At 46.0% G+C, this 16035-nt stretch overlaps 1 protein-coding gene across 3 annotated transcripts in view; it reads left to right on the forward strand.

Annotated features, from left to right (window-relative positions):
* FRMD4B (FERM domain containing 4B) overlaps positions 1–16035 on the forward strand; it is a 117885-nt gene that overhangs the window by 26101 nt on the left and 75749 nt on the right. Inside the window, exon 1 of one of the 3 annotated variants that reach the window (XM_075053602.1) lies at positions 5935–6509. The exons of the other annotated variants lie outside the window; for them this stretch is intronic. Within the exon in view, the coding sequence (XP_074909703.1) occupies positions 6348–6509 (162 nt within the window). The 5' untranslated portion in view covers positions 5935–6347. Of the gene's footprint in view, positions 1–5934; positions 6510–16035 lie in introns of those variants that run through there. 3 annotated transcript variants of the gene reach the window in all.

The following is a 16035-nucleotide window of genomic DNA, read 5'->3' on the forward strand; positions in this document are numbered from 1 at the left end:
GAAGCCCTTCCCATGAAGCGGAGAAGAGGAGGATGGCTCTCAGGCTCCTGCCCCATCCTGGAGTGAGGAAGGCAGGGTTGCATTAATCCCACAGACGTCCTGACCTGCTGTAGGGTGTTCCCGGGGCAGGTCTCCATGTCTGGAGAACTGCAGACAGCGGTGCTGGTGACTGGGTAGATGGCAACCTTCCTGCGGGTCCCCAGCTTGCCATCATCCGTGCTGCTGAGAAAGGGCACAAAGATGCGGTTTGTCTGAAAGCATTCACAAACGCTGTGTGTGTGGTAGAAACAAATCCTCTTTCAGCTGGAAATAACTTTTTTTCTCATGCTTTTTCATCTTTCTTTCCCCAGAAGCTGGGGTGGTGTTTCCCCTTATTACGTATCTTTTCCTGTGCAAACTGACTTTACAGGACTGTAGACTTCTACCGACTTAGAAATAAGTGTGTATAAAAATTTAAATACAATTTGTATATAGGTATATGTTAAATAGTGACATGCATTAGAAGTCGTGCTCACTGCTGCCAAATTGCACGTAGACTTCTTGAACTACATCCTCACCTGGTTGTATGCGTATGGATATGTCAGGTTTCACTGAAGTCAGTGGAGCTCTGCCAAATTATACCCCTGATGCACTGGCCATAAAGTACTGGAGGAGCCAGATTTGTGTTATAAAAACTGGGTGATGTTCTGATGGTGATAGTGTGGTAGTGAAAGATGATAAACTCTGAGCTGTGAAACTGGAGCATATGCTACTTGTTTTGAACCTGACCTGATTTTGTAGTTCTAGGTACAGCAGGTATGGAAGTTTGCTGTTCAAGGAAGCAGACTGCAAGCTATTTAATCATTTATCAAGTTAAAAGGCAGTGGCACTTCATTTCTGACATGAAGGGCTAATTAGTTTACTATGGGATACAGACTGCAGGAAATTCATGTTTCTGGCACAATGGCTGTTCATCTTCAAAAATGTGTTTATTTGTCACAGCATTATGTTTATATCATTAGTGTAGAGCAATATATGTACAGCTCAAGCTCTCTGAGAGGAGGAAAAAAGTCATTTAGAAGTATGTAAGGCTGCTGTTAAATAAGCTTATTAGGGGCTGTGCCTCATCCAGAGAGAAGAGCACTAGGTACCAAAGCCTCCATCTGCAGCTGTGGATCATTTTTGGGTCTAGTTGTGGCTTTCAGCTACATCGGTCACTTGACTTAGGTGCAGTTTATTGGGCAAAGGCTGAGAATCAAAATTCCTGGTGTTAGCACCTGGGGAGGAGTCCAAATACCTACATCAGATGCTGTTATTAGCCTTAAAGAGTAGTGTGGCCCTTTCATGCAGATTTAATTTGCTTTCTAAATTAAAGTTTGATAACATGAATGGCAGTAGATAAATCTTTGTGGAAGTATAGACTTATTTCCGAGAGGTCCCCCAAATTCGTGCTCATATAAAGGATTAAAGAAGACTAGTTAGGAATATCTTGTGATATTTTTTTTCCCAATAATCTCAAAGAACCAAATTGGTTTGCAAACACCTTTTGCCAGAAGTTGAATCGTGCTTGAAAAGCTCTTGATCAGGGCAGGTTGGATTACAGACTTATCCTATGCACCAGTGCTGCTTTTTAAGCATCTTAGGTACTGAGAGGTTACAACATCAAAGAGAAGGCGCCCGATGACTGTATTTCACTTTATTAAGTTGGTAATTAAGGGCCAGAGTGTAGCAAAAATGATTTTTGAAAAGTCACTTCATCTTTATTTGGGGTTAATTGCATTAATGTTCACAGCTTGACAGGCTTGTTTCATGACAGGAATTTAAAAAAAAAAAAAAGAGAAGTGTTGGGATATGCAGCTTCAGCATTGTCTGAGAAAGTACTAATTCCCAAGTAATCCTGTTGTTCATGCTCATGAAAACTACAAATCAGCACCTTTGGGCAATTTTGAAAATATATTTTTCAAAGCAGTGTAATCATGCACTGTTGGCTTGTAACTGGAGCAAAATGGGAAAATTTTGATGAAAATCTGTACACGGATTTGTGCAGAAAGGAGAAACACGTCTGGGTGTAGCAGGATGAGGTGGGACTGCAGCTGGTTTCTGCTGGGAATTCAGTGGACGATGTGGTACCACAGCCCTTTGGATCCTAGCATGGACTGCTACGATGCTTATCATTGCTCTGAGACCATCCCAGGGTATCAGGGCTTGAGGGTTTGAACCCTTGGATGTGAGGTAACAGCAGGTCTCAAAATAGCAACGTGTGCCATGAAACAGAACTGTTTCTCATAACCTTGTGAGGGCTGTCTCAGTGGTTTTTTGGTCTTCGCTGAACTTCACCACCTGCTCTACAGAATATTATGAATATTGGTTGCAATCATGTGTAGTCAATATATGAGGACAAATTATGGATTCAAGTGTGTTTTAAAGCGCCAGTTAGGACGGACATCTGCTAGCCCATATAATTAGGCATTTTGTGCATCTGCACAATAACTCACCTTTTACTGATGAAGGTTCAGAGACCAAAAATGATCAAAGCTTTAATTTCACTACCTGCCAGTAGGGCCTTTGTGTTTGTGTCCTTTTTCCTGTATGTCTGATCAAAAGCCATATCTAGGGGCAATACTGCTTTGTAGATGTAAGGGAAGATTGATGCTCTTGTCCTGTGCTCTCACAGGTAGATGAATTCTCTATTCATGTGAACTTCATATAAACTACTCTGAAAAGAAAAGCAGTAATTCAGCTAAGCCTCGTTCCATTCATTTTGGTACAGAAGATAACATGCAAGGAAGCCTGAGAATCCACTTGGGATCGTCTTTTTCTATTATGTTGCTAGCAAGCCTTTGTTCTCTTTTTAATACTCATTATTCTGGAACGATGATCGATAATGTAAGGAAAAGCATGAATCTGCCACACATCAAGTTTTCTGTCTTCTTTTCAAGTGGTGTTCTCCTTAGATTCGTGTTGTGTAGGCTTACACCTTACCAGAAATGAATGCCCTGTTGTTCATATAACTGTACATCAAACAGATTTGCAGTAGCTGTCTGTTGTGTTCCTTTGAAAGTGGTACATACATCTACAAAGACCTTTCCTGAGATATCTATCTTCCTCCACCTCCCCTTCTTCACAGAATAGAGATCTGGATACTACAGACTTTGGAAACCACCTGGGTATCTTACTGGCTTTCCCTTGCTGAATTTTGTGATCTGTGTTCTGACTCCAAGGAGCCTGGATCTTATTTAGGTATTTCAAGTTAACCCACTTGCAATCAGGTTCTGAAAGTGGAAGTCAATAAAAGACTAAGATTGATTTGAACAGGTAATTCATCAGCTGCATATTAAACTACAAAAATTATTCTGAATTGCACTTAGCTGCTCTTTGCATCATAAACTTTCTTTGCTCTTTTTTTGTCCTGTGGGTGTTCAATGCTATGTTCCAGGTTCAAGGGACAGTGCACTGTGGTGTGATTACTGCCTCATGTACTTGGGTCAACTGGGAAGGTGAAGTCCAGATGGCACTTACTTCTTATTTATCACCTACTTTATCTGGGATGACAGTGTGAAGCTTTTATTTGTGAGACTGGACTTGAAGTCCGTGTACCCTAAGTAAGGGTGAGGAAAAGGTCCTTGCCTTGCTCTAGCATAGAGCAAGTGGAGCCGTAACTTGACTATAAGAGCATAAAGTCTGCACAAGGTAATGGAAATGTTGATGGGTAAAGCGGTTAGGAGTACTGAGGAGGGAGGGCTTGGGTACATATGGCTCTGCCTTCTGAGATGGAACCACCTGAGGCCATTGCTCAGGCACACAGTAACTTGTGAAGCATAAAGAGTAACAGTGCAAAACGTGTAAGTTCAATTTAAAGATACTATGGGTCACAGACCAATTTAAAAACAAAACCAAACAACAAATCTCTTGTGTTGTGTTTAAGGAAAAAATCCTCATCATCCTTAATTTTTCAACCTAGTTAAGTGATACGGAAAATAAAGGCGCTGAGGACAGCAGGCATAAAGCAGAAGCATTTAAACTTTTCATAGTGGATTGGCTGGATTTTCCTGGCACAGGATGGGGCTGTTCCCTGCACTGTTTCTTTAACTACAAAGGTCCTTTTCTTTTCTTTTAGAAATGGAACTTGAAAATTGGATTTTTTTTTTAACTCTGCTTAAATGTGGATATGACTTGACCATAATGCACAGATGCCATTGTAGATTTTCCTGGCTGGTTCCTTTCCAAAGCAGTGTTATCTGAGGCAATGGCAATTATCTGCTGCCGAACCTGGTGCTGCTACTGGCTTAGGTTATTGGAATAACTCTGTAGATATTTGTCACTGCTTTCTCCCGGAAACTTTTTCTGTTTTGTGCATGTGTGTTGATGTTAAAGTCCTCTAAATGCAGAACAGTGATGATGGGCAACATTGGAGGAAGAGGAAGATTTCCTTGTGGCCACTGGCTCTCAGACAGCATTCAAAGGGGTGATAAAACTCTCTTGGGGTGGGTATATGGATGCTGGATTTCAATGTAGAGCCCAAGTATTTGCTTGCTTCTTGTTATAACAAGCTGTATCTCTCTCTGCACCAGCTCACTTTGTAAGGGCTTCTAAGAACATTTGAAATACAGTTGTTTTTCCCCGTGTGAAAGTAAGGCTTGGAGAGATTTAAACTTCCTGGCAGCAGCATAGCCAATAGATACCGGCATCAGGAGGAGGAGAGCTGCTTTTGCTTCGTTATGTGTAAAAGGAAAGTGTGATGCTTGGAGACGCGCAGGTCCAAAGCCCATCTAAACCAGGCAGTCATCTGTCTACAGAATTGCATCACCCCAACTATGACACAGGAGCTCACTATGCGTGAGCGTAGGCTCTTTCAATACGTAAAGGTTGATTAATACAGAACGAAATGGGTTTTGTGAGTACTTGTACTGTGCTACAAGCATGCAGGGTGTTTTCTTCCCATGAAGAGCCTTTGGGACAGGGCTGCTGCAGCTCCGGTGTGGAGGCTGTTTGCAGGCAGTACCCTTGGGGAAGCAGTACCAGCAATGCCATGGGATTTAGCTCTCCCATGCAGCCTTTACGCAAGCTGTTCCTGCCCCTTTTTCATTTGTTTCATTGCACAAGAGAGATTATTTTACAGGTTGGTCTTGCGGATGGTTTTAGCCAAAAATCTGCTTTTTGAGTAGTTTCTTCAGCAAGGTGCTGATGGGTGGCATGTGGGGCTCCCCGCAGCTCCTGTCCTAAAAAGCTTAGGAAATGTCGAACTCTGAGAGGGTCTTAAAAAGATTAATTGTCCTTTGACTTCCACCCTCCCTTAGCTTTTAATAGGAAAGAGCTCACAAATGAAAGGTGTGGCTTGGCAGCATTAACAGTTTAAGCCCCAGAAGAGCAAGGTGCTGCTTAATTTTAAACCGACTATCAAGGCAAGGCTGGAGTCTCTTGTGGGCTATTATTTCAGTGTTTATTTGCTGTGGGCTGTTTGTGAAGAGCTCAGCTAGCATGAGTAGCTTTGTTTTTCTCATGCAGCAAGTGCTGCATTAATGGAGTTAGTTCAAGAGTAGAGCAAAATCACCTCTTTAGCAGCTGTTGAGCATTTAACTGGTACGATGCAACAGCCAAGGGGGAGGTGTAGAGCAGAGAAATGGCTCTGTGCTGTGGGCATCTGCCGCGATGCGAGCTGGAAGAGAAGTTAGTACATCTATTTCTGCAGGAGTATTCTGATCCCCTTTTTTTTTTCCTCTTCCCCCCCCCCCCCCCCCCCCGCTCCGCTCGCTGGCTGCTGGAGGTACTTTTTTAAAATAGGATTTCTAGCGTATAATTTGAGCACGGGATCATCCGGGAGAAAAACGATGACAGCTTTGTTCCCTGCGTGGCAGATAAGGAGGTGTCGGAGGCAGATAATGCCGTGTGTCAGGCGGGAGCTGTGCGTGGATCGCCTGCTCGGCTAACCGGAGCGCGGCGGCGATTAACGCTGCCGAGCCGTTCCCTTCTCCTCCTGTAGCGTCGAAATGGGGTTGTTGTCGGGGCATATGGCAAAAGGGTTAAAATTTAATTAGAAAACATAGTGGTAGCTACTGGAGCTTAACAGAGATTTATATAAGCTGCTAAGAAGGACAAGGCTGCTGTGTGAGCTGCTGGTAAGGCTGAGCTACTGCAGTTCTGGCTCGGCTTCAGGCGCCGCTGGCCGGGGCATGCCTGGGAATCTGCCCAGGAAGCGTCGTGAAAGAAGAGTTTGTTTTAAGGCTTGACCCTGGCTCTGCGCAACACCCCTGCCCTCCGCCCGCCGTATAAAGCCGGGCTGCCGTCATGCCAGGCGTCTGAACGAGGGAGCGAGAGCCAGCGGGAGCCGGCCGGGACGGGGAGGTTTTGTTTTGCCGGCGGACGAGCTCATGGCTTCGGTGTTCATGTGCGGGGTGGAGGATCTGCTGTTCGGCGGGAGCCGCTTCGTCTGGACGGTGACGGTGGCGGCTCTGAGGAGGTGGTACGCTGCCCGGCTGCGGGCATGCCGGCAAGCCCTGCGAGCGTGGTGCGGCCTCCGGGACGTCTACCAGGTAAAAATCCTCCCGGTAATCGCCCCGGGTTTTGTTAAAAAAACAGCATCGTGCCACCTGACGGACACGTGCTCGCTCCCCTGCCTGATTCCCCGGTGCGTGCACCCCGGGCGAGGCGAAGAGCATCGAGCAGCCCCGCTGTGGAGATGCTCGGCAGGTTTATATCCCAGTCGGAGCTGATGTCCGACGTTGCTTTCGAACAGCCAGCGCTGCGCATCTGCCTTCAATTCAGGGTTTGGGGGGCATATTTTCTACGCTTTTCTATGTTTTTTCAGCTAGTTTAAAGTGTTTCGGCAGCCAAGTGCCCCCTGTATCGCAGCCCCTCGGAGCCCCTTTCGCTGCCGTCACCATCCTCGCGCTTGGGATGTGGGAGTCGGAGCTCGGCTCTCAGCACGATGCTGCCATGGGAGAGACCGGCTGTAGCTTTTTCTGCTGTTTGTGTCGCTGAATAGTGGCAGACTGTAACGCGATAGTACTTTGACTTGCAAAGGGATTGCTATTTGGGGGGGCTGCAGTGAGTACTGAAACAACAGTTGGGAGGCTCCCCTTCCTGCAGGCAAAAAACACAGCACCGTACTTGCAGTTACTGTAGTATCCAGTTGCAGTTAGGGTGGTGTCACTCTTTCTGGAGTCTGTTTTTGCTGGCAGTTATTTATTTTTGTGTCTGTATTTATTTTTGTCTCGCATGTAAACTTGCGATGTGTGCCTGGTCACAGTGTCAGTGTGTGTTTGCTATGTTATGTTGAATATTTCAAAGCTGTTTCTCCTCTCTCCCTGGTATGTTGCAATACAGAGAATGACACAGCTTGCAGCAAACAGCTCTCCAGAACCATCAGGATTTAACTTCCCTGGGAAAGTCATGCTAAAAAGACATCTGTGCCCATTTAATCCCAAAGGGATCTGTTGCTATTTAGCTTTAAGGTATGCCCAGGAGTGGGAGAACAGCTTTACAGTGATAGAAGTGCTTCCAAGTGCTTGAATGCATCTTGGCATCTTGTACAGATGATGGATGTAAACACTTTGTGATTTATGTGGTGTGTGTGTCACTTGAGGAATATGGATCACGTACAGTTAGGGAATGCAGGAGTGCAGGCATCATTGCTCTCCGTTTGCCCACCTTTACTGACCTGAAGAAATGTGGGGATGCAGCCCTGGCTTCCTTATTTCTCTATAAATAAAAGTCAGCTACACCTGTACTGTGTGGGTGTTATTTTTGGAGTTTGCTCACATAAAGAATGTGGAGCTCGGACCGCCTTCGCTGCCTGCTGCATCCCCGTGGAGGCAAACCCCATCGTTCCAGGGCTGGAATAATGGCTCAGTAAGGACCAGCTCTGACAACAGCTGTATTCAGCCTGTTCAGCTGCGATTCTCTGATGGTTGGCTCAAAGAGAAAAGAGATATATTTTTTTTTGTCAAAACGAATCGTGACTGTATCTCTGCCCAAACTTACTGTGTCCTAGTGGCTGTTGGTGGATTAATCTGTCTTGTCTTTATGAAAGGCATCGCGGACTTGTGCATGTGTCCTAAAGTGGGGATGTGAATATGGGTTAAAAGAGGAGATGGGTCCTTCTGTTGTCCTTTGAGGTGGCCCTTAAGCCGGGGGGTGGACAGGGAGTGCCCCTTCCCCATTCCCCTCTGCCTGCAGCTTGTCACAGCCACGAGGAGAGCACAGCCGGACTGCTGGGGACATGCAGTGACCTGTTGGTCCGTGCTCGCTGCTCCGAGGGTCATCCCTGGGAGATGAAACCAGGCAGGAGCAAGGTGATGCTCACATTTTAACATCAGGAATTTCCTAGGGGTAATTCGGGATGTATTAAAGAGAGATGGCTGAAAGAATGCCCTGCAGCTCTTCCCTTTTGGGTTGTGTAAGGCATTGCTTTTTGTGCTGAACTCTTGGCTCTTTGCCGTTAAAACTACTGGCGGTATCGTGTCCAAGTCTGGTGGGTGCAGGACCGAGCACACAGCATTAAATGTCACCTGTCTGTTTGGCTATCAGAGCCCTGTAAGAGGTTGAATCAAACAGTATTTTTCTTCTCCATTCTTTTTTAAACACTTGAAGCTGTGGGAATCTCTAGAGATGGCAGCTGGATGACCCCTGCATACAGAGATGTACTCTGAGCCCTGTTGGGTTACACTTGTTCACCTCGGGCTCACTGGAGCAGTACAGGAGCAAAACACGCAGTGCAGAGCTCTCCGTGGGGTTGTTTCTCAGAGGAGGTGGATGTTCCAGTGTCTGTGGGACTAGGCTCTTATCTTGGACGTGAGCTTTTGTCTCCCATCGTTACCACAGATCCTGCATTAACTTGGGCAAATTGTTTTCCTTCTCTGTGCCTCTGTTATTTGTAAAATGGATATAACAACACTCTCCTACCTGCCAGGGATGCTATTTGTCATCTTAAATTTTTGCTAGGAGAAGTCCTGTAGTTAGTGCAGCCACATGAAAGCATGTTTTTGCCTTGTGTCCTTATTAATATTGGCATGCGGACAGGTGGTTAACAAAGTCCTTTCACACCTTGGCTTCATCAAGAATGTTCATATTTCTGTAACTCGTTCATATTTCTGTAACTCTTTCATATTCCAAGTGTGAAAAATACCACGGATTGTATATAAAGGCTCTTTTGACTAAACTTATACTTTTGCCCTCTCTAAGGACTCCCTGAGCTGTACACGGTGTAACAAATTGGGAAACAAGTCAGAACTTTGTCACTGAGCTATGTGCAAGGGACATGCAGGGAAAGGTGAGGTGACAGGCACTTGCGCTGCTGGTCAGCCCCAGAGGCTTCAGTTTGCTTTGATCCATATTTTGGGTTCATGTTTTGTGGCTCAGTGGCTATTTTCGGGCGAGTTGGACGCTGCTAGCAGGTCCCTTTTTAATCATTAGTACATTATTATGGTGAAAGGTAAGCCAGCAGGATTTCTTCTCCCTGGGCTGCTAAGTTTGTTATGGTGGTTGTGGGGTTTTTTGGTCTTTCTTTTTTTAAATATAAAATGCTTGCTCGCCTCACGTGAGACCTGAGCTTGAATCCCAGCACAGGGAAACCACTGACACCTTCATGCTTCTACGCAGGGCTCTTGCCGATGTCTTTAGAAGTCAGCAGGTGCAGAAGTTGTCACGCGGGCAGAGCTGTCTGGCTGAAATCCTCTCTGCCGGCATAAAGCCTTTACCTGCCTTAGCAGCTTTAAGTACAAAAAAAAAAAAAAGCCAAAAACAAAACTAAAACCAACCAACCAAAAAAACAGCAAGAACCAACCAGCTTTTGTCAGTCACCTTCTCTTTATTCCTCTTGTTTCTAGCGTGTGTGTGGGAAGCACCTTCCAAGGTCTTACTGGCCGTTGTTTCACCCAGTCACTGGTGCAGGGACTTCAGCCCCAGCCCAGCAAGCCAAGCTCAGGCACTTCCCCAAGCTGGTCTCCGCTCCAGGGCGCTTGCCATCATCTGTCTCATCTGCCAAAAGAGAAGGGATGTCCCATTTGCCCAGAGCCTATTCAACTGGAGGAGTTTGAGCCAAAGTGCTGACGGGGCGTCCCGTTTCACTCTGAAATAACCTCTGAACCCATGCGAGGGGAGGAGGGTTGTACAGTATGTGAGTTTATCCTCTCCGTGAGCGCTTGGGTTGTATGCCAGGGAACATTGCCTTGTCTGTGGTAGAGAGCATCTGAAAGCCTGTCCTAGGAAAAAACAAGGCTTGCAGAGACAGCTGATGGAAGAGCTGGCACAGATCTTCTAACTGCAACAAGTCAATACGAGTTATTGGGGCTATTAGGACTTGGAAAAAATCCTAGGTGAGAATTTGGCATAGATGCTTTCATCCACGGGCACCCATTTCCTATAAGGGAATGGAGTGAGGGTTGTATTTTGTTGTGGAGATCTGGCATATAGTGCTCTGACCTGCCAGCCGGGCTTTGGGGTCTTCCCAGAGCCCCCCTGCCCCATTGCCCACAGTGGGAGAGTGTTGCATTTCTGGGTGTCCTGATACTTCTTCCAAAATAAAGGTTTTGGAAGGGCTCTCCACATGCTGGCTTTATAGGCCACCTGTCTTAAATCTAATTATAGAGCGGTAAAACAGAAAGTGAAATTTGTACATAAATGAGGTTAATAAGCAGTGGTAAAGCCCAAAACTTTCACAATCAACATCTATCCTGTGTTTAGTTACTTATGTTATCACTGGCCTGAATTCTGCTGGGATGTCAACACTACCATATTCTGGTGCATGTCTTCCCCTGAGGTATGAATACCAATTTTCACCTATACATCCCACAGCCCAGTCATTCCTTGTTAGCCCCTCTGCTTTAAGCATGAAAGAAAAATTGCATCACAGTCCATTTGATAATGCAACTAACTCTTATAAATCAAAAACTGGTCAAGTGAGTGCTTTAGTGTCAGGGTTAAAATGGATGTCAGTCAGTCTGCTCGATGCAAAGTGGAAAAGAGAAACCAGGCAAACTGTCCCCAAACTCCCTGCAGAATACGATGACATGTTGTGATTAATATTTGCTGGACGTGAAACCAGGTATGGAAGTGTCTTTGCAATTAAGCTATTCAGTTACGCTGGCAATTTGGCTAACAATCTCTGGTGTAAAAGTGTAAATTGAAGTCATGTGGGTTTTTTTGGACAGAGTGCTTTTTAACCTCTGAAAGGTCATTTCCTCTGTGTGAAGTGAAAAAAATTTTGCTGATGAAGCACAACAAATAAGCTTTGTACATGTGTCCGTCCCATACGTACCTGGGGTGGAGGAGTGAGAGGAAGCGATTGACTTCTGTTTCCTATGGTGCTAACGTAGTTGGTTTGGATAGTGAGGACCATGTTTCCTCTGCTACCACACCTTAACTTTTCATCATAAACATTGCTGACAGCAAATTGGAGATGCCCTTTTTTCTTCTCTTTTCACAATGTGGCGCTGGAGTGGTGAGGGTGAGCACGAAGGGGAAGCGCTGTGTTGTCAGGGCAGAGCTTTCCTTCCTCCACACCAGACAGACCCTGGGAGCGATGCTCGGAGGAAGCATCTCGGGCATCTTTATGGGTCAGGGCTTTCCAAAGGGAGCTTGAAGACCTTTTTAGAGAACGCTGAATATGTGCCCCTTCAAAGATTTAAACTTAGGCGCTGGGGATTACCAGTTGCTCTGGAAAAGCTTTGCTCTGACTGCTTTCATCCAGCTGTTTCTCTTTTTGAAGTGATCTGATCTAATGCTGTGACACTGCTCGTACATCACTTGCAGAGCTTTGGCTCTGCTTGAAACCCTCGTCACGTCCAAACACGGCACGTGGAGGCTTCCCTGCGGCTGGGGCTTTGGGGAGCCTCTTGCAGAGCTGAGAACAGGACCCGCTTTGGGCACCGCCTCCTGACAGCTTAGAGTTAAACTTGGCTTTACACGCTTCCCGCAGCAGCTTTCCAAAGCTCTCTGCCAGACATGTTTCCATTTGAGCTCACGATATAACGTTTTCTGTTCGAGAGAGTTTATTCAAAAAAAAACCCGATTTTTTTTGGTACCACTCCTCCCTCTTCCCTAGCAGACTAACATCACAACCAGACTGTGAACTTCATCTCATTTCCTTCAGGGTGTCACGGTGCCAGTTTCAAACAGTGCCTTCTATTCACTAACCGCTTTGGCCTGTATAAATATTTTTTTTCTTCGATCTGACGCATTTCACAAAATACGTTAGATTTCAAATGTTGCTGGCGCCACTTTTCAGACACGGACTCCTGTACAAAGGTATCACTGTATGAACTTGCCTGGATAAATCTCCATTTCGGTCTTGTGCAGAGAGGCTGGCCAGCTTGCTCTGACTGGACAAGAGGCTTATGAAAAGGTAAATTAAAAGTTTCAGGCACGTGCTGGTTTTTCCCATACTTCATTTTTTGTCCTTCTGAGCATTTAGTTTTCTCTCACTTCTTTTGCTAGCATTGTCACTACAGTCCTTTGCAATCTTGGATGGACTGTCCATGTGCTTAAAATAACACTGTGCTATCTTTGTCTCCTCATTTTCTAAAAATCAGGCCACCCTTGTACAGTCTGTGTTGCTCTTAAAACCTCTGAGTCATAATTAGTGATTAGTAGTTCTACTAATCTTCTGTACAGATGGAGGCCAGTTCATTCTCAGAGACTGCAAAGAGGATAAAGCTATCAGCGCTGGAATATATTAGCCTAAATACCCTCCCACACACAAGTACACATGTACACTTTTTCCTGCTAATTAGTCATTCATTTAAACATGCATCAGCTTTGCATGTTGGTGAATGAGAGGTGGGGAGAATAAGGGGCATCAAAATGCTGAGAATAACCTGAATGTGCTTGTTTTCAGCCATGAAAAGCCATCATTGACAGTCCAAGCAACATTAGATTTAAGACTGTGATGTTTCTGTCGCTGCTGTTCCAGCAGATGTAGAACAGGTGCTGTCCCAGTGATGGGTGCCCCAGTGCTCATCTTCTTGCTTGCTTTTGGGTGCAAATGTGTGGTACTAGCAGAGCTGGGAGTGGTGATGGAGAAGTTACTGCATACAGCACTTGCACCGCAGGGCTGCTGCTAATTACGTGCTGTTTTCCGAGTGTCCTGGTTCTACGTTTTGCTGGGCCAGTGGTTTGTAGGTAGGGTGATGTGGGCTGGGCAGAGGGTGTATGGCGTGAGAAGGCCACGCGTGTTGGTATCTCGTGCAGGCAGGTTACTGGCTTGTGCATGTGCGAGGAAGGCAAAGGACTGGAGGATGGCAGCGGAGAAGCTGGAAGAGCAGGAGAGGGCAGTGCAAGAATTACATGGCATGAAAAGTACAGGCTGTGCAAGCAAGGGAGGAGAGGGGAGAGACCAGGGAATAAAAAAAAGTGTATGCCAAAACCCTCAATACTCCCAACTGAGCACAGACTTGCAAGAAAGTGTGGGAAGACAAACAAGTAGGGGAAAAAAAAGGCAGCAGAAGTGCAATAGGAAAGGAAAACTGAGGTTGTAGACAGACAGGAGAAAAATAAGAGGGGACCAATCTCTCCAGAAAGGTTGCTGCCCTAGGCAAAGAGGTCCCCATTGTGTTGAGTGTAGAGTCGTTCAACTGATGCCAGACTGGCAGCGTCTGGTTGCCACAATTGTTTTGGCAGAGCAAGTATGGTGTAGATGAAGCCCATTGGGAATCTGGTTGGGCAGGTGCACTTAGCCGGCATGCAAGTTGGTGTTTGCTAAGCTGTAGCGAAGTGGGAGTGAGTAATTCCTCTCTAGTATCAAGCACATTGCATCTGTTCACCTTATTCAGAGAGGCTGGGGTGTGCTGCATTTGCTGTAGGGTTATGTACCCTTTCGTAAGGAGTCACAACACTGCTTTCCCTTAAACCCCAGCTTGGAGTTCTTCTGGTGGCCTCTGAGTTAGAGACTTTTCTCTGCTCAACTCTTGCTGCCCCAACAGCTTCCCACTGCTGAAACCTTTTACGGGCACGCTGTATTTCTTTTAAACTCTAATTTTTCTTGTTCAGAAAAACTATCTGTGGCCCAGAGTACAGCTGAATTACACAGCCCAGATCTGTATTTGTTTGGAAGCCCTGGATCCTCCGAGGAGCTGTGTTCTTCTCCTCTTCCAGCTATTCCTGTCCCTGTGGTTATCCCAGCAGGGCAGAAGTTGGCACCACCCAGGTACCCTTCACATCATTTCTCTAAGGAAAAATGACTCACTGTCTATTTTCCATCTTATTTTGGGGCTTTGGAGTCTGTGTTTTGGAGACAAATGCAAGTCTGTTATTCTTGAAATACTCTCCCAAAACTGTCTCAGCTGCCACCCCTTATGTTGCTGGTGCAGTCTGGACCAGCTGGCTGGACCTGACCTGGCATCCTTCTGCCCACTGTGGGGCCAGCTTATAGGGGTTTTTTGGGGTTTGTTTTTTTTTATAAAACTCTGATCCTGAGCATTGTACGGAGAGCTTTTGTAGTCTCATGACTCTGAGAATGTTAGCTTTTACAAAGTAACTTTGGGGGGGGGACGGGACCAAACCTCTTTGTCTGCAGCTATTTAAAAGGTGGATATTTGATCAAAGCTAGTTCCTCTGCATTAAACAAGGAGGGCGAGACACCTCTGGCACCTCAGTGCATCCCAGGTGTCTGGGGTAGCTGGGGTGAGTTGCCCTCTGGAGGTGTCTGGATTGATGGCAATTTACGGAGGCAGCCCCAGGCGAGGGGGTCAGGGCTGACTCACGCTGTTTGATCGTGTGGACCAGGCAGCCCTGCTTCTCTTCCCAGCAGTGTCAGTAAGACTCTGGCTTTATGCAGTGCTCTGCAGCTTAATGGAGCCTGTTCTTGGCCCCAAATGCTCAGTACACAGAGTCTTCTCTTTGGGGGAGTTTAGGTGGACCAAGAGGGCTCGGTACCTCTGAGAAGTGGGAGCCACATGTCTCTGATTTGGTGTTGCTTTCAAAAGTTTGACCCCAAGGTTCCTGCTTCCCATTCTGATAAATGCAAGTTACTTTGTTCCAGGTGTTGAACTTCTTTTTTTTTTTTCTATTAAAATAGATCCATGGATTATAAAAATTGGGGTGGTAAAAGTCTTCATAGTTTGTCCTCTCTGTGCATAGCGGCTGCTCAGTTGGGAGCATAAATAACTGACGAAGAGCATCCAGATGAAGGGAAGAGGTCTTTCTCGCTCCCAGGTGAGGTTGTTTTGGTGTGTGTCCAGAGCTCCTCTCTGCTCTGGTAGCATTTTGTGATGTTCCCCCTGGCCTGTATCTTCCAGCCCACGTTGGATGCTGTGGTCCTGGGCTGCGTTGTTCCCTTGGCATCAGTCTTGTTACTGTAATTTAAGCGGCCAGAGGATGTGAGTCAGTGGTTTGCTTTAAAAGCCTGGGTACCCATACTCATGTCGCATAAAAGGAAATTAATAATGCTGAGCTGTGTTTGTGAAGGAGGAACAGGCTTGTATTTTAGATTTTGAAGTAACTGCATGTGTAAATTCGAGATCTTATATCTCTTGTGTACTGCATTGAGGTCATGTTTGGAGCTCTGGAGGTTACAGGCTCCTGGGTTTGAGTGCACAGTTCTTTGGTTTTCTGTTTTGTTTTTGTTTTTTTTCTGTTTTTAGTGAAAGCAGTGTTATATAGTCATTTGGCATTTCTTTTGGAGGAGAGCTCAGTTTTTGTGCCTTTGTGTGATACCTGTGCTCTGCCTGACACAGTTACACAGTTAGTGTCGCTGTGTCAAAGCCCAGAGGTGTGCGCAGCCTCGTAGGTTGATGCGCCAGAGGGGGAGAAATCAGGGAGATGAAGTATGACTTGGTGTTTTGCACACAGAAAACAGTCCTGGAAAGGGAGCAGCAGAACAGCAGGTAGATGACTTATTCCTGCACCTCTACCAGCACCAAACTACACTCCTGGAGACCAAGCCTGACCCCAGAACAAATTCAGATTGATGGCCAAGGGTGTGAACTTTGTCAGCGCTCCTGGTTCCCTCCCTGGTGTGCTGTAGCCCACATCAGAGGCAGCAGACCTGTGCTTTGGGAAGGAGTTTGGGAAATCCAGTGAAACGCTGTACCTGCGGGTGTCTGTCACAGCAAGGCACTATGG

Source organism: Buteo buteo, chromosome 21 (genome assembly GCF_964188355.1).
Source record: "Buteo buteo chromosome 21, bButBut1.hap1.1, whole genome shotgun sequence".
NCBI classification, from domain to species: domain Eukaryota; kingdom Metazoa; phylum Chordata; class Aves; order Accipitriformes; family Accipitridae; genus Buteo; species Buteo buteo.